Consider the following 17,299-nt stretch of genomic DNA (forward strand, 5'->3'; position numbering starts at 1 on the left):
TCTTACTACCATTAAGAGGACTATCCATTCCAGATAACCCTGATGGCACCCATCCACCCAGACCACTCCATGTGAACACAAGGCTGGGATCCTGGAGCCGCTCAGTACTGCAACACAATAAAAACCCAGAGACAGATATCGGGGTTCAACTTGAAGGTCAGAAAAACAAAACAACCAGCCACTGGCTCTTACCCCTACCTCAGTCCGAAAAGGCGATCCTGCCTCCATTAATCCTCAGAATGAGACTGAGCTGAGACCTGTCTCCTCCCATTTTATATTCCTCTCTAGGGCTGGGATTTAAAGGCATGCACCATTACTGCCCAGTTTCTATGGCAACTAGTGTGGTTACTGGGATTAAAGGTGTGTGTCACCACTGCCTGGTCTGTAAGGCTGACCAGCGGGGCTGTTTTACTCTCTGATATTCAGACAAGCTTTATTATTAAAACACAAATGAAATCACTGCACAGAGCCATGGTCCTTGCCAGTCCCAATTCTACCGGAAACGCCAGCCCTCCCCTTAGCACCAATGCCTACCTAGCCCAGGCTCTTGCCAGGATGAAGACTCACAGTGGGGACTTCCCTGAACACCCTTGAGAGGTTACAGGTAAAGGTGGCATCTGGAGTTCACAGTGTGCAGATTCCGGGGACTGCAGTGGGGGGCAGGGCTGCCTGGAGAGCTTCCTGGAAGAAGAGGTCCTGGCACAGACCACAAAGGGGTGCACAGGCTTTCCTGGCCTGAGAGGGGGTTCAGGTGAGGCCCAGGGGCCCCCATCTGAGCCTGCACCTCCAGAAACCCCTTCCCTCTCCCGTCACACCTCCATCCTCCCTGCCACTCCCTGCGGCTCCCCGTGGCCAACAGTACTGCAGCACTCGGCTCTGCTCCACAGACGGTCTGCTCCACTCCAGGAAGGCCACCTCCTCCTCCCCCCTCCTCCCCTTGCTGTCACCACTCACCGCTCTAGCCTCCAGGGGGTGGGGACCCCAGAGCTGGACACACCCCACCGTGGCCCCACAGCTCAGCCAGCCGGACAGACTCACGGTCGGACGCAGGACCCCGGAGCCCCGAGGTGGGCAGTGTGCCAGGGTCCCTCGCAGCTTCTTCAAGGTCAGTGCAAGCTGGGTGTGCAGCTCTTCCAGGGCCCTTGAGGCCTGTGGGTCCTACCCCAGAGCTCTTCTCCTGGACCGAGAGCCCCAAGGTGGGCTTCACTTCAGGTGCACCAGAGCCAAGCAGTGCTGGGCAAAGGGCACCCTGGGTCCACAACACAGGTCCAGGGGTCCCAGGAGGGGCCCCAGGCTGGGGGCCAGCCGCCTGCTGAGGCCTCACTGGGGACACTCCCCACCGGCCATGGGGAGCTAAAATTGGAAAGCGGAGAGTGGGAGGCAGCTGACACAGCTATTTTATGCTCTCTTCATCCTCTCCAGTTTCACTCTCCTGCTCCACTAACCTGATCCCATGCTTCCCTCCCCCACCCTGCAAAGGCTGGCCAGGAGGGTCAGGGCCTGAGGCAGGCAAGCAGGGCCAGCTGTGGTCTGGTCTGAGCTGGGATTCTGGAGGGGTTCGCCAAGAGCACCTGCCCTTTAGAGAAGCTCACTGGGTGGCTTCACTGGGTCCCTGCCCCTTTCTGGCCCACACCCTCTGCTGTAAAAGAAGTTGTGAACTCTCGGAGCCCTGGCTACAGGGCTGGGGAAGACCATGGGCAGGAGGGTGGGAGATGAAGTGACCCTAGCCATCTTCAAAAGGTCACCAACACCATGTTCCCCTTTCACTCAGTTCCAAGTCTGAACCTGTGCAGTCCTTGGGAAGACTGCAGGCTGGAGGGGTAGGAGGGGCTTCGGTAGTGGCCTGGGTCCCAGGGATGGCCAGCAGGGCGGCAGGAGTGATTTAGACTCATCCTGGGCTTGTTACCGGTCAGTACCTTGGACAGCAGCCAGCACACTCCCAATTCCTGCCTGGCTCTACTTGGCCCAGCTCCGGCCAGCAGGATAGCAGAGCCTCCAGCCAGCAGCCAGCAAGGCTACACAGCACTCCCAGGGGGGACAGTGGGTGAACACAGGCAGGTATCCGGGATAAGATAAAATACTGGTCAGGGACTTACCTGGTGGAGGAACACGGTCAGGCAGAGCCACAGGATCTGGGAAGAAGGGGCTTTGCTGGGGTGAAGGCGGCCTCACTGAGAGATGGGGAAACTGACTGATGGGCTAGAGGCTGGGTCTGCCCCATGGGGTTGAGGAGGAGCAGTTTTGGGAGAAGTTCGTCAGGGAGATGTGAAGGAGAAGAAGGTGGCTGTGTGACTCTGGACTTCGGAGAGTTTTCTAAGGAAGCCGAATCGGCAGCTGCAGAGGAAGGAAGGAGATACCTGGGTGGGAGGAGAGACTGACAGAAAGTGCCCCCAAGGTAGGAGCGGAGCAGAGTCTCCCCAGGACTCCACCACCCCAGGGAGAGCTTATGAGGTGGGGGTAGGCAAAGCTGGGAACTGGGGGGCCTCACCCATGCTTCTCCTACAGCCCTGTCCAGGCCATGGGCATCAAGACAGCACTGCCCGCAGCAGAGCTCGGTCTCTACTCCCTGGTGCTGAGCGGGTCCCTGGCTTACGCTGGCCGAGGTCTCCTGGAGGCATCACAAGGTAATAATTGGGTCCTGGGACAGGGGCCTAGAAGGCCTCGGAGTTCTGATCAACAGGGCCAGAAACTTGGAAGCTGCAGACCGCAAGTATTCTCTAGGCCATGGGTTAGGCATAGTCCTTGAAAACCATTTTAAACACACACATGCATGCACACACATGCACAAGTACACATGCATGCACACACAGACATAGACACATGCACGCGCACACTTTCGGAGGCCAGGGGGAGAAGAGAGGATAGAGAGGTTGCCTGACCTAGAACCAGACATGCAAAACACCAAGTCCTGGATCCAGAAAGTTGTAGATGCCAAAGAAAGCTCCCATCCCTCTCTGCTGCTGCTCTGAGGCTCTGTCCCCTCTCCTCTGGCTGCAGCTCTGAGGCTCTGTCCCCTTTCCTCCGGGTGGGATGGCCCAGGGCAGGGTCTTTGAGAGCCCACTGCTCAGAGGCCACACTCTGTTCTCAGATGGGGCCCACAGGAAGGCCTTCCGGGAGTCTGTGCGACCTGGCTGGGAGTACCTGGGCCGGAAGATGGTAGGTCTCCCGTACTTCTCCAGTCCCTGGCCCTGGACCCATCTCACCCCACATCCTTCCCCACTCTCTACTCTTGCAGCTGTTTTCTTGCCTTAGGGCAAGGGGGCTCTGCCTTAACTTCAGGACCTTCGGGCTCCTTTAGGACATGGGTCCCTAGGACAGAATGTGCTGAAGCCCTCTGGTGCTGCCTTCCGGAACTAGGCAACAGGGGCAGTGTATCAGCAATCTGCTGCATGCAACAGGGGCAGCAGGGCAAAGGTTTGAGAGGCAAGCCCCTCCTTAGGACCCCTCATCCATTCCTTCCTCCTGTGTCCTGGGCTCCTCCCTCAGGGTGAGCATAGACACCTGCGACCTTGGCTGTCTGTCCCACCCTCTCCTCCGCCCTCAGCGTGCCTCACTTGCCCCTGCTCTGGTTGTCCAGGACGTGGCTGACTTCGAGTGGGTGATGTGGTTTACCAACTTCCGAAACATCATTGTCTTTGCGCTCTCGGGACACGTGCTGTTTGCCAAACTCTGCACGATGGTGGCCCCCCAGGTGAGCTGGGCCTGGGGCACTTGACCTCCTCCTGCCTGCCCTTCTCAGCCCCCCAGAGGCTGTGCGAGGTTAACCGAGGCCTCCTTGTGCCCACAGCTCCGCTCCTGGATGTATGCTGTCTATGGAGTCCTGGCTGTGCTGGGCACAATGGGCCCATGGTACCTGCTGCTACTGCTTGGCCACTGTGTAGGCCTCTATGTGGCCTCACTCTTGGGCCAGCCCTGGTTGTGTCTTGCCCTTGGTCTGGCCAGCCTGGCCTCCTTCAAGATGGACCCCCTGATCTCTTGGCAGGTACATAGGACAGAGGGGATAGGGATGAGGACTCAGGGGCCTTGCTGGAGCATTTCCTCAATTTTTTCCACCTGTTCTCAAGTCTTTGAGTGAGGTGGCCATTTGTACTTTGTCCTTTGCTCTGTTTTGTTATCGAGCTAAAATCAGTGTTGCCTACCAGGGTCGGGCCCAGCTCCCACGGGAAGCCAGAAAGGGGTTCTCCCCAGAAGCATGGGCCCACTAGTGAGCCAGAGGCGTGCTGTCTGTCTCCTTCCAGAGTGGGTTTGTAACAGGCGCCTTTGATCTTCAAGACGTGCTCTTCCACGGGGGCAGTGGCTTCACGGTGCTTCGCTGCACCAGCTTCGCGCTGGAAAGCTGCGCCCACCCTGACCGCCGCTACTCCCTAGCTGACCTGCTGAAGTACAATTTCTACCTGCCCTTCTTCTTCTTCGGGCCCATCATGACCTTTGACCGTTTCCATGCTCAGGTGAGGGGAACCCTGTGGAATCACAGAGCACCCATGGCTGGGTCTCCTTTTCCTGACAAGGGCTCCTGTCTCAGACATAACTCCTCAAGCGTGAGCACCCCATCCTCGAGCCATTCATGACTCCCCTCTCAAACAGGGCTCTACCCCTCCAGGTGAGCCAGGAGCCAGTGAGGCCAGAAGGGGAGCTGTGGCGAATCCAGGCCCAGGCAGGATTCAGCGCGGCGGCCATCGTGGCTGTGGACATCTTCTTCCACTTCTTCTACATCCTCACCATCCCCAGCGACCTCAAGTTTGCCAGCCGCCTTCCAGACAGTGCTCTCGGTGGGTCCCCACAATGGGACGGAGGCAGGGCCACCACCAGGAAAGCCCCATCCGTGTGGCACCCAAGGCTTTGAGATGGGCACAGCTCATTTTTCTCATCACATAAAGCCCTTCGTCTCCCCAACTGCAAATGCCACCTGAGGGGTGCGGCTGATTTTCACGGGTCAGTGGGGCCTGGCACACACCTCTAGAGAGGTGCAAGGTCTCCATGGGGATCGGGGCGGGACAGAAGCAAGACTCTTTGTTCACGGGGGCGGAGGGGGGGAGGAGGTGAGATTCAGGATATGGGGCGGTCAGTGCACTGACCTCCAGAGAGTCATGTCATCTGTCCCCAGCTGGCCTGGCCTACTCCAACCTGGTGTACGACTGGGTGAAGGCAGCCGTCCTCTTTGGTGTGGTCAACACGGTGGCACGCCTGGACCACCTGGACCCTCCGCAGCCGCCTAAGTGTATAACTGCGCTCTATGTCTTTGGAGAAACGTGAGTGAGGAGGGCAGGTCGCCACTGGCTCCCGGCTGTCCTTAGCTTTGTGCCCATGCCCAAAGGCTCTGCTTCTGGCAGGTTCACGTCCGTATGTTCTCCCCACAGACACTTTGACCGCGGCATCAATGACTGGCTTTGCAAGTGAGTTGGAGAATGGTACCAGCCTTCCTGTGAGGTGGCCATGGATTGTTTTAGAGATTGGGCCAGAGGAAGCAGGAAGCTGTAGCGTCTGCCTGGGACACAGACATAGAGCTTGGGACTTTGTGGGAGCCCCAGAGACATAGCTGGCAGCTTGGTCGGAGGTCATGTTTAGCACAGGTATCCAGGGAGTGTGTTCGTACCCAAATTCCTGCCTGTCACCTGGAAAGACTGACAGGACATTTTCACAGAGAGATGTCTACTCGACATCTTTGTGGAAACTTGGGGAGATATCTAGACCTGAGAATTTGGAGTCAAGAGAAGACTGGTGGTCCTCCATCCAGTGAGCATTATGAGATGGGCAAAGGGGTCTCCTGCACCAGGCCTCAGAAAGCCTGATTCCTAAGGAGAGAGGTAGCAAAACTGGGCCCATAGGAACTCTGGCAGGAACCGAAGAAGAGGCAGCAGAAAGACATGAAAAGGTGGTCAGCGGAAGAGGACACATGGCTGTGTGAGTCCCTGGAAACCAGAGGAGAGTGTGCAGGCATGAAGGTTCCCAAGCGGGCGCTGCCACAGCCAAGGAGGGCTAGAGCTGGCAGCATGAAGCCCACTTTCCCCGGAAAGGCGGGCAGGTGGAGGAGCTGTGGGGAGCGTGTGAAAGAGGTCTTGGGACGGCCTGGGTCTGCATGGGAAACCAAAAGGGCAGCTTCAGGGAGGAGTGGGCGTGACGGGGCATTGAGCCTGATGCAGGATGGAGAGGTGGCTGGAGGAGGGGGATAGACAGGAGAGAGAGTGGGGAAGAGGATGGTCAGGTTAATCATAAATATGGAAGTAGGCAAGGGTGGGAGACACGGGGTAAGGGCATACATCACCCTTCTGGGCCCCCTTGCAGGAGGCCAGGGTGCAGTATCCGTTTCCAAGTGGGAAGATAAAGCTGACTGGAGAGAGCCCAGAAGGGACTGGAGGGAGAGCATTTAGGATCTGTGAGGTCGGAAACCTCATGATGTGGGGTGTGCAAGCATGCGTGTGTGTGTGCATGTGTGTGTGTGCGTGTGACTGGAGTCTCCCAAGTGGGTGAGCAGGAAGAAGCAAGAGACTGTAATGATGGTGGCGTCTGTGAACCTATTAGGGAGGGTGGTAGAGATTCGAGGGTTATAAGGCCAATGGGCATGATCAGAGAAAGAGTCCCTGGTCAGAGTAGGAATTCAGAGGGGTGAGGTTTCAAGCTGGGGTGCGGTCCTGGGAATATGTGGGTAAGACAAGATGGAGAAGCCTTGGAAATGAGGTCAAGTAGTGAAAGGCTGGTATTTAGTGAGTTCCCACTGTGTGTGACAGGTAGGCAGGCAGGCACTGTGTGTGTGTCAGGCGCTGTGTGTAACGGGCACTGTGTGTGACAGGCACTGTGTGTGACAGGCGCTGTGTGTGACAGGCGCTGTGTGTGTGTGTCAGGCGCTGTGTGTGTCAGGCACTGTGTGTGACAGGCGCTGTGTGTGACAGGCACTGTGTGTGACGGGCACTGTGTGTGACGGGCGCTGTGTGTGACGGGCACTGTGTGTGACGGGCGCTGTGTGTGACGGGCACTGTGTGTGACGGGCACTGTGTGTGTCAGGCGCTGTGTGTGACGGGCACTGTGTGTGACGGGCACTGTGTGTGTCAGGCGCTGTGTGTGACGGGCACTGTGTGTGACGGGCACTGTGTGACGGGCACTGTGTGTGTGAGGCACTGTGTGTGACAGGCACTGTGTGTGACGGGCACTGTGTGCGTGTCAGGCGCTGTGTGTGACAGGCGCTGTGTGTGACAGGCACTGTGTGTGACGGGCACTGTGTGTGTGACAAGCGCTGTGTGTGACAGGCGCTGTGTGTGACAGGCACTGTGTGTGACAGGCACTGTGTGTGTCAGGCACTGTGTGTGACAGGCGCTGTGTGTGACAGGCGCTGTGTGTGACAGGCGCTGTGTGTGTGTGTCAGGCGCTGTGTGTGTCAGGCACTGTGTGTGACAGGCGCTGTGTGTGACAGGCGCTGTGTGTGTGTCAGGCACTGTGTGTGACAGGCGCTGTGTGTGACAGGCGCTGTGTGTGACAGGCGCTGTGTGTGTGTGTCAGGCGCTGTGTGTGACAGGCGCTGTGTGTGTGTGTCAGGCGCTGTGTGTGTCAGGCACTGTGTGTGACAGGCGCTGTGTGTGACAGGCGCTGTGTGTGACAGGCGCTGTGTGTGTGTGTCAGGCGCTGTGTGTGTGTCAGGCACTGTGTGTGACAGGCGCTGTGTGTGTGTGACAGGCACTGTGTGTGACAGGCACTGTGTGTGTGTCAGGCGCTGTGTGTGACAGGCGCTGTGTGTGTGTGTCAGGCACTGTGTGTGTGTGACAGGCACTGTGTGTGTGTCAGGCACTGTGTGTGTGTGACAGGCGCTGTGTGTGACAGGAGCTGTGTGTGACAGGCGCTGTGTGTGTGTGACAGGCGCTGTGTGTGTGTGACAGGCGCTGTGTGTGACAGGAGCTGTGTGTGACAGGCACTGTGTGTGTGTGACAGGCACTGTGTGTGTGTCAGGCACTGTGTGTGTGTGACAGGCGCTGTGTGTGACAGGAGCTGTGTGTGACAGGCACTGTGTGTGTGTGACAGGCGCTGTGTGTGACAGGAGCTGTGTGTGACAGGAGCTGTGTGTGAAAGGCGCTGTGTGTGTCAGGCGCTGTGTGTGACAGGCACTGTGTGTGACAGGCACTGTGTGTGTGACAGGCGCTGTGTGTGTGTGTGTCAGGCACTGTGTGTGACAGGCACTGTGTGTGTGACAGGCGCTGTGTGTGTGACAGGCACTGTGTGTGTGTCAGGCACTGTGTGTGTGACAGGCGCTGTGTGTGTGACAGGCACTGTGTGTGTGTCAGGCACTGTGTGTGACAGGCACTGTGTGTGACAGGCACTGTGTGTGACAGGCACTGTGTGTGTCAGGCACTGTGTGTGTGTGACAGGCGCTGTGTGTGACAGGAGCTGTGTGTGACAGGCACTGTGTGTGTGTGACAGGCGCTGTGTGTGACAGGAGCTGTGTGTGACAGGAGTTGTGTGTGACAGGCGCTGTGTGTGACAGGCACTGTGTGTGTCAGGCGCTGTGTGTGTGACAGGCACTGTGTGTGTGTCAGGCACTGTGTGTGACAGGCACTGTGTGTGTGTGTCAGGCACTGTGTGTGTGTGACAGGCGCTGTGTGTGACAGGAGCTGTGTGTGACAGGCGCTGTGTGTGACAGGCCCTGTGTGTGACAGGCACTGTGTGTGACAGGCACTGTGTGTGTCAGGCACTGTGTGTGACAGGCGCTGTGTGTGACAGGCGCTGTGTGTGACAGGCACTGTGTGTGTCAGGCACTGTGTGTGTCAGGCACTGTGTGTGACAGGCACTGTGTGTGTGACAGGCACTGTGTGTGACAGGTGCTGTGTGTGACAGGCGCTGTGTGTGTGACAGGCGCTGTGTGTGTGACAGGCACTGTGTGTGACAGGCGCTGTGTGTGACAGGCGCTGTGTGTGTGACAGGCACTGTGTGTGTCAGGCGCTGTGTGTGACAGGCACTGTGTGTGTGACAGGCGCTGTGTGTGTGACAGGCACTGTGTGTGACAGGCGCTGTGTGTGACAGGCGCTGTGTGTGTGACAGGCACTGTGTGTGTCAGGCGCTGTGTGTGACAGGCGCTGTGTGTGTGTCAGGCACTGTGTGTGTGTGACAGGCGCTGTGTGTGACAGGAGCTGTGTGTGACAGGAGCTGTGTGTGACAGGCGCTGTGTGTGTCAGGCGCTGTGTGTGACAGGCACTGTGTGTGACAGGCACTGTGTGTGTGACAGGCGCTGTGTGTGTGACAGGCACTGTGTGTGACAGGCACTGTGTGTGTCAGGCACTGTGTGTGACAGGCGCTGTGTGTGACAGGCACTGTGTGTGACAGGCGCTGTGTGTGTCAGGCACTGTGTGTGACAGGCGCTGTGTGTGACAGGCGCTGTGTGACAGGCGCTGTGTGTGTGTCAGGCGCTGTGTGTGTCAGGCGCTGTGTGTGACAGGCGCTGTGTGTGACAGGCGCTGCGTGTGGAAGGCACAGCGCACATCAGAGGACTGTAGGGTATGACGTCACGCAGGAGGCAGACATGTGGCTGCAGTGTCTTCATGGCATAAAGAACTTACTTTATTACTAGGAGGATGGATCGTGGGCCGATGTGATCTGAGCCACAGTTTAAAATAAGATTTGTTGTACTATTTTATGTGCATGTGTGTGGGCCTGAACGTGTGTATGTGCACTGCATGCTTGCAGGTGCCTACAGAGGCCAGAAGGGAGCATTGGACAGCCCAGAACTGAAGTTACGGGCGGTTGTGAGCCACGTGATGTGGGCGTAGGGAAATGAGCCTAAGTCCTCTGTGAGAACAGTTCACTCTTATCTGCTGAGACATCCCTCCTGCCCCATGAGCACTGGTGACTATGGAGCTCCTGAGCAGTAGAGGAACCCCTGAACTATGGAAGTGGTGGTTCAGGGGTGAGCAGAGGTCAAGACCCCACAGAGCTGATAGAGTCTGCAGCTTGGATGTTGGGGATGGGGGACTCCAGAATCCTGACTAAAACCTAGCCTTGAGCAACGGTCAGGTGACAGGCCTTCCACCAAGATGGGCTGGAAGCGGCCTCTGGAGTGACACACCTCGGGACAGATGAACATCTGGGCAAGGAGACTGAGTCAAAGACACAGGCTTGGGTCATCCACAGACTGTTTAGAAGAGCTAGGGTCTGAAGGAGACAGAACTCAGGACTAGACAATTCAAGCTGCAGCTATGAAAGACCGAGTCCGCCCTTCCACAGTTTGGAGCTTTGTCAGAGTGCAGGCATGTGACTCTCAGAGTTTGGCACACCACACACCATCCGTCTGTGCAGAGCGACGTGTCTGTCCCCACATTCCTGCGGTCCCCTCCTCCCGTCTTTTCTGCAGGTACGTGTATGACCACATTGGTGGCAATCATTCGGCCGTGATCCCGGAGCTGGCTGCCTCTGTGGCCACGTTCGTCGTCACCACTCTGTGGCTTGGGCCTTGTGACATCGTCTACCTGTGGTCTGTCCTTAATTGCTTCGGCCTCAATTTTGAGCTCTGGGTGCAGAAGCTGGCAGAGTGTGGGCCGCTGGCACAAATCGAGGTAGGTGGGAAGATCCAGGGCTGGGATTGGCTGGAATCAGCTAGGTCACAGGAGGGGGTGGCACTGCTGCTTTCTGGGGTCACCAGGCACGCTTGGTCCCTGGCCCAGGAGGTTCTCCCCAAACCTGGGTCTCCCTAGCTTCTGAGGGGCAAGGCCTGGCTGATTATTCAGCTGCTCTTCTTCCTCTGGGCTGGAGTGACGCAGACTGACCGTGTCCCTCTCTCCTGGCCCTCTTGTCGACACATTCTTGGATGGCAGGCCCGGCTATCGGAGCAGATGTCTCGGAGGGTCCGGGCCCTCTGCGGGGCTGTAAACTTCTGGGCTATCATCATGTACAATCTTGTGAGTCTCAACAGCCTTGAGTTCACAGAGCTGGTTGCCCGACGCCTGCTACTCACAGGTATGGGGCTGGGGGAGGGTGGCGGATATAGGATGTGCCAACCTCACATGAGGACAGGGACCTCCGAGCTACCCACGCACACGCAGCAGCCTAGCATGGCTCCTCCTCCAACAGGCTTCCCCCAGACCACGCTGGCCATCTTGTTTGTCACCTACTGTGGTGTCCAGCTGGTGAAGGAGCGTGAGCGGACCCTAGCGTTGGAGGAAGAGGAGCAGGGGAAGGACAAAGAGAAGCTGGAGTAGACGCTGGGTTCCGCTCAGCTGCTTCTGGGCCCCAGGCCCAGGCCATGAGGCCTGACTGACAGAATAAAAGACTTTTCTATCATAGTGTTCTACTGGCTTCTTATCCACTCTGGGTAGGGAGTTGATGGTTCCAGGCTTTGGGGGAATGATGGGGTGTCCTGTGAGAGCAGGGATAGCCACATCGACAGCCCAGCATTGGTATAGTCCAGCCCTGTGGACACTGACTCTGTGGTAGCTGAGTGCACTCGTGGCTTACATGCTCAGCAGACAGTTCATTGATTGTCCCCGAGCTTCCTGGTGGAGGTCTGTGTTAGCACCAGGAGGTGCCATTGACCAAGATGCTCCCACCTGACGGGCATGGAGATGAAACGGGCACACACAGCCAACCCGGACAGACCCAGAACACAGCCTGGGATGCCTGCCTGGCTTTGCAGTCCTTGAGGAGACAAACAGGGAGAAATGCCTCCAATCCCTTTCTTGACCCGAGTAGCCTGTCTGGCTCATACTGCCCTCTCCCAGGTCCTTTCTGGATCCCGCAAGGCGTTTGTTGTGAGGCCAAAGGACAGGAAGGAGGCTCAGTTAGGGCCCTGCCCTGGTCACATCTTGGTCAGGCGAAGCACATTGAGGCGAACGGGGAGGAAGGTGGCACCGGCTGCGTAGGCGATCTCCCGCAGGACCCCCTCCCACTTCTTCTCATCCTCGTTGAACCTGAGGGGAAGGGAAAGCAGGTACCAGGATGGGAGTTTTATCAAACGGAGGATGGGCAGGGACCCTGCAAGGCTGGGTGGCTGGTGCCCCAGGCCCACCTTCAAGGATGTCTGTTTCTAAACAATTGTCCTGCGCTAAAGTGGGATCCCACAACAGACACTCTAAGAAGACGCCCTGCAGTGTGGAGCAGCCCCCTCCCGGGAAAAGCCGCCTCCAGGGCCCCCACACTCCTCAAAGTTCACTGCCCTTGGGGAAGATTTCCAGTCCCCAAAGTCAAGTCTCTTCTCCTGAGACTTCTGTACACGGAAGAAGTTCCCGAGATGACTGACCTTCTTCCCCCACCAGGAGAGGGTGTGAGGGGAAAAACAGCTCTCAGAACCTGGGTCTAGCCACCCCCCCCACTCCTAGCCTCACTGCCCCTCTAGACAGGGGACCCAGGAAATGGGGAGACCAGACTCAGGACTGTGCCTGCCACTTGGGCGTGACTCCTGTCTGTGACCCACTGGGGCTCCACGGGGGGGGGCCGGCTATGGCTTGCAGCTTGCGACAAGCCAGGGCGGAGCAGCTGTTTGCTGTCCTTGCGTTGGGACACTCAGCATCCACCCCCCACCAGCAGCTCAAGGTCGGACTCACCTCCATATGTCATTGAGCTCCGTGGGGACCAGCTCTCCAGACTCGGTCTCCAGAGTGGCAAAGCCACCCAGGGCATAGAGAGTGCCAGCTAAGCTGACCAGGCTGAGGGAGCTACGCTCCTGTGGGAAGGCCTCGAAGGAGGACCACCTAGGGACAGGGGAGCTGTGAGCAATCCAGGCTTCTGCGAGCCCAGCCCCCCGTTCCCACCATCACAGCACCCATCGCCCCTGGGACTCTGGATTCTAGATTGCCTTCTCTGGGTGTTGTCCTGTTCACTGAGCTCCAATCGCCCACAATGCTCAGTCGCCTCAGCCATGCTCCCAATCACTCTGACCCCTACGTCCCTCCTCCTCCCTTCCCCACCACTCTGCCATCAACCCAGCCTGCACAGGGAATGGACAGCCCTGCTCTGTTTGTCCCTCGACCTGGGCTCAGGCTGTGGCTGCCACTGATGGCCCTGTTCCTTTGAATGCCCTCCATCCTGATGCTCCTTCTGGTGTCTGCTCCCCACCTTTCTGTTACGGGAGGCTTCTCCTGCACACCCCCAGATACCCTAATTCTACATCTCCTGAATGGACCTCCAATTTGCTGCCTAACTCCCCAACAACTGGTCCTTTAGACTTTCTCAAAAGCATCCATTTCACCCTCTTTCCTATCCAACATCCTACCCACCACTAACCTCAAAGGATGCCTGTTGGAAATGCAGCTCCTCTTCCCCATCCGGTTCCTTAGAAACCATGCTCCACTTTCTCCCCTTGGCCCTTTCCTATACATCTAGAAATCTGTCACCCCTTGTCTCAGCCGCAACCAGACCCCTCTGTCTCTGAGAAATCCCCTAATCTGCTGTCCTGTGAGAGCCAGTGAGACAGGGAGCTTAAACTCACAGGAGACATTTCACTGGACTTAACCCCTCACCTCTCCCACTCCAGAACCTTCCCACATCCCTTTGCCTACCAACCTCCATTTTCCTGAGCATGGTCTTTCTTCTAGGGGCCCCATCTTTTGGTGTTGGGTACCCACGAACCACTATCTTTGCTGGATGGGGCCAGATAGCTTCTCAGAGGAGAGGGACCTACTTCAATACCAATGTCCAAGTCAACATGAAGATCTGACCTGGGTCTATGACCCTCAGTAGGGCAGACAGGGCTGATGCAGAGGAGGAGGGGTGGGGGAAGGGACCTACTTGTTGTCTGCAATGCTGTACACCTCTGCGGAGCTGGTAAGCCCTGTGTCTGTCACCCCTGCAGCCACAAAGATGCGGCCATCATGAACGGTGGCCCCGAAGAGCGAGCGGGCTGTCTGCATGGGTGCCAGCTCCTTCCACTCAAACTTCTTGGGGTCGTAGACACACATCGTGTTTAGACATTTCCTGTGGGTGGACAGAGTGAGTGGAGAGGAGGCTGGGACAACTGCCTGGCCCCCAGCCACAGAGAGGCTCCTCCCACCAGCCTGAACCTCACCTGTCCTTGCCTTTGCCGCCAATGACGTAGACGAGGTCCATGTGGGAAAGCACTGTGTGGCCGTACACTGCATAGGGCAGTGGGTCCGATTCACCCCATTTGAATGACCTGGAGGGGACGGGAGGGACAGGAGCATCAAGTCTGGTTCTCGGCATCCACACCCACAATACAACACACAACAAAGTGCACTCAGATCCTTCCCGGGCCCCCTCCCCTGACGTCTTGGGCCTTTGTACCAGCCGACCTGTCCCTCTGCTCCAGGGTTTACTTTTCAGGTCTCCAGCCAATGCTTGCACATCTGTGCAGGCCTCCTGGCTGTCCCAAGTGGTCCTAGCCCCTCCCTCCCCAGGGCCCTGTTCCAGGCCACCCTGTCCCCAAGGCAGCCTTGCCCCGCCCACTTACAGCCGGTCGTAGCACAAGACTGAGTCCAGGCTGTCCTCGCTGTCCTTGAGCTCCCGGCCGCCGACCACGTAGATGGCGTTGAGAGCCTCCCCCAGGCCGAAGAGGCAGCGTGGTGAGGGGAGTGGCGGCATCCCCAGCCACTCAGAGTCCAAGTGGTCAAACTGTGAGCAGGCAGTGTCCTTGGGTCAGCCACCAACAACCTCCTATATAACCTCCTGGACTGGCCCAGCCAAATCCCACAGAGAGGAGTTCTTCCCTCTGAGAGAACTTGACTCTAAGAACTTGACTCTTGGGTGACCCTCTACACAAGCTTCCATCCCACCTTCTGCACCTGCCTAACCCACGGTTACAGGCACAAGGGCCACGGATTATATGGATGGACACTTGATAGTATTTAACCTCTGTTCAGCTTTTTCAAGCATGGAAGAGTGTCCCACACCCAGAGGCCCAGAGAGAAGAAACTTCGCACCATAGTCAGCCTGGGGGAGCTGCCCCTCACCTACGCCAGCTGTGAGGCCTGTGGACTTAAACTTGGCACCCAGCTGCCCGGCGGCTCCTCACTTCCTGTACCAGCTTGTCTGGTCCTGCTGTCACATGCTCACCAACCAGTCCGGGTCGCCATCAGTGTTAACCCCCTCCCCCTTCCCATCTCCAGATTTCACCCAACTGACAAGGCTCAAGACCATAGGATCAGACTGTAGATTCTCCAAGGTACTGCAGTCATATGGCCAACCTGGACCAGGGTTTCCCCTCACCCAGTTCCTCCTGAGCCTCATTCCCTCCCATCCCCAAGCCCCAACCGTGAAAGGAGAAGGCAAGGTGCTCCCGCTGTGATAATCTGTTTTTCCCACCTGTCCTGGTACTTCTGCTCAGTTCACTGTTCTTCTCTGTCCCTGACACCCAACCCCCCCCACTCAGGGTCAGGGCCTCCAGCTCCCCAGATTGCTGGGGCCTAACGACCCCCAAACACAGCCACCAGACTTACTTAGAGCTCTAGGGAAACTGCTTTTAACTCTTCTCCCTTGAAGCAAGTGGCTGCTAGCCAAAGGTCCTAGACCCAAGGACAGCACTCAAGTAGACACAGGCCCCTCCCATGCCCCAAGGCTGCCTCCTAGTACCCAGAACCCAGAGCCAGTCCCTAGTTCCCAAGGCTGGCCAATCACCTGCAGAAAGTAAGCACTCATAGGGTCCTCCTTGTTATCCTCATTGTAGAAGAGGCCACCGGCCACAAAGATCTGGTTCTCCTTGGTCACCAGGCTGACGTGGTTCTTGGGGATCTGGGTGGACAGGGAGGCACAGTAGCACTCGTTGGCAGCTGGGTCGTAGGCCACAGCGCCCTCCTCACTGATCATGAAGATAAGGTCTTGCAGGAACATTCCGAAGCGCAGGGTATCATTGAGGATACCAGGTAGCACTCGCTCCTCATCGTCCCCAGCCTTGGCGTCTGCTGCGCCCTGGTTGGCCTCCTTGGTCTTGGCTGTTTCCTGGCCCTTCTCCTTCTTCTTGCGCAGTGTAGTGAGGCGGCCCTCGTGAGCGTCCTTCACCATCTGAACCTTGCGCAGCAGCTCGGGCTGGGCGCGCACGAGTGGGTGGCGCTCCACGCGGCTCTCCAGGAAGGCGCGAGGCAGCAGGCGACAGCGAATGCTCTCGAAGACCGTAGGTAGTGCGCGCTGGCGCTCTGCCTGTGCCTCGGCATCGCCGCTGCCGGCCCAGCGCATCACCGCCTCGAACACCGCTTCCTCCTTCTCCACGTTGAGGCCGTCGCTGGAGATGATGGCGATCAGCTCGTCTGCTGAGAGCCCCAGGAAGTCATTGTCGCGCGCCACCAGCGGGAAGCGCGAGCAGATGAAGTCGCGCGCCGCCACCGCCAGGCGCGCGCAGTCCAGTAGGAGGCCGAGGCGGAAGACAGCCAGGCAATTGGCCAAGCATAGGCGCTTCTGCAGGAACGACACGCAGATGGTGAAGATGGATGGGATCTGGAATCGGTGCGCCGCCGCGAACAGGTCCTGCACGTTTGCCTCGTCCAGCGCGATTTCCGACGTGTAGAGGTAGTGCAGCACCTGGGACACCACGTCGGGCGACACCTCCTCCAGGCGCAGCTCTCCCGCGCCATCGGGCTCGGCCAGGAAGCGCGCGCGGAAGTAGGGGCTGCAGGCCGCCAGTACCAGGCGGTGGCACGGGAACTCGCGCTCGCCCACGCGCACCACGCAGTCCAGGAACTTGCCATGGTCCAGCATGTCCTTGAGGCCGTCCTGAAGGAGCGTCTGCTGGTACAGCCGCTGCTCCTCCGCCTGCTCCAAACCCAGGGTCATGGTGCGCTGCTCCCTGGAACACAGCAAGCCTGTGTGGTCAAGGGCTGCTCGGCACACTTCTGCTGTCCTGTGGGGTTGCGCTCTGACTGCGCAGCTGTCTGCGCTGGGCTATATATAGAGGATGTCTGGACCCTGTAAGAGGAGCCGCTTGGCCTCCTGCACATGACATACAGGGGACAGCTGGGCAGAGGCCCTCTCCCTGAGCACCCTTGACTCAGCGCTCGGACTCATGGGGCGAGGGTGGGGTCCGTCTGGGCCTTTTCAGAACTGGAAGGTCTCTCGGCCCTATAGATATACGGCTGCCCATAGAGGGATCCGGTCCCTCTTCAGGACTCTTCCTTCCTCCCTGCCTTCCAGGCTTGTGTGCTCACAGCCTTCCCCACAGAGCATATCTCTCGTGACCATTTCTGGTTAACCGATCGTTTGTGTTTCCTGCTTGGTGAACGTGTCCCTGGCAATTACTGCTTAGAGACCTTGGGGCCCGCTTTCAAAATGGGAAGGGGTTTCCTGTCTGCTCCCAGCGCAGAGACCTTCCCTTTCTGTAAAGAAACCCCTTAAGCCAACCGGAGTAGGTGTTTCTCTGTTGAGCCTCGGTTTCCTTCCCTCCCACTCA

General features: G+C 57.9%; 2 protein-coding genes across 3 annotated transcripts; one reads left to right on the top strand and one right to left on the bottom strand.

The window, feature by feature from the left end:
• The first annotated feature begins 962 nt into the window (after window positions 1-962).
• Hhatl (hedgehog acyltransferase like) lies at window positions 963-11,253 on the top strand. Of its 2 annotated transcripts, XM_075964093.1 has the most exons (12): window positions 976-1,105; window positions 2,506-2,624; window positions 3,089-3,156; window positions 3,578-3,691; window positions 3,788-3,982; window positions 4,239-4,448; window positions 4,601-4,769; window positions 5,105-5,249; window positions 5,358-5,393; window positions 10,328-10,529; window positions 10,788-10,929; window positions 11,044-11,253. In XM_075964093.1, exons 2-12 carry the CDS (start codon window positions 2,519-2,521, stop codon window positions 11,169-11,171), a joined length of 1,515 nt encoding a protein of 504 aa, XP_075820208.1. In that variant the 5' UTR covers window positions 976-1,105; window positions 2,506-2,518; the 3' UTR covers window positions 11,172-11,253. The 2 variants fall into 2 exon arrangements, with proteins under 2 accessions (XP_075820209.1, XP_075820208.1); XM_075964094.1 differs by having other exon boundaries at window positions 963-1,105; window positions 10,788-11,253.
• Klhl40 (kelch like family member 40) lies at window positions 11,250-17,051 on the bottom strand. Its single transcript, XM_075964092.1, has 6 exons — window positions 15,538-17,051; window positions 14,375-14,535; window positions 13,973-14,080; window positions 13,696-13,881; window positions 12,513-12,659; window positions 11,250-11,879 (listed from the first exon to the last, which is right to left on the bottom strand). Exons 1-6 carry the CDS (start codon window positions 16,684-16,686, stop codon window positions 11,768-11,770), a joined length of 1,863 nt encoding a protein of 620 aa, XP_075820207.1. The 5' UTR covers window positions 16,687-17,051; the 3' UTR covers window positions 11,250-11,767.
• Window positions 17,052-17,299: the final 248 nt, after the last annotated feature.

This window comes from Microtus pennsylvanicus, chromosome 3 (assembly GCF_037038515.1).
Source record: "Microtus pennsylvanicus isolate mMicPen1 chromosome 3, mMicPen1.hap1, whole genome shotgun sequence".
Classification (NCBI taxonomy): domain Eukaryota; kingdom Metazoa; phylum Chordata; class Mammalia; order Rodentia; family Cricetidae; genus Microtus; species Microtus pennsylvanicus.

Bases quoted from the DNA above. Each gene is read 5' to 3' on its own strand.
- Hhatl (XM_075964094.1), top strand. From the start codon at position 2,519: ATGGGCATCAAGACAGCACTGCCCGCAGCAGAGCTCGGTCTCTACTCC. The intron at 4,770-5,104 runs GTGGGTCCCCAC...ATCTGTCCCCAG, and splicing joins CCTTCCAGACAGTGCTCTCG to CTGGCCTGGCCTACTCCAAC. The intron at 5,250-5,357 runs GTGAGTGAGGAG...TTCTCCCCACAG, and splicing joins CTCTATGTCTTTGGAGAAAC to ACACTTTGACCGCGGCATCA.
- Klhl40 (XM_075964092.1), bottom strand. From the start codon at position 16,686: ATGACCCTGGGTTTGGAGCAGGCGGAGGAGCAGCGGCTGTACCAGCAG. The intron at 14,536-15,537 runs GTGATTGGCCAG...GCCTGCTCACAG, and splicing joins TGAGTGCTTACTTTCTGCAG to TTTGACCACTTGGACTCTGA. The intron at 14,081-14,374 runs GTAAGTGGGCGG...CGTCCCCTCCAG, and splicing joins GTCTTGTGCTACGACCGGCT to GTCATTCAAATGGGGTGAAT.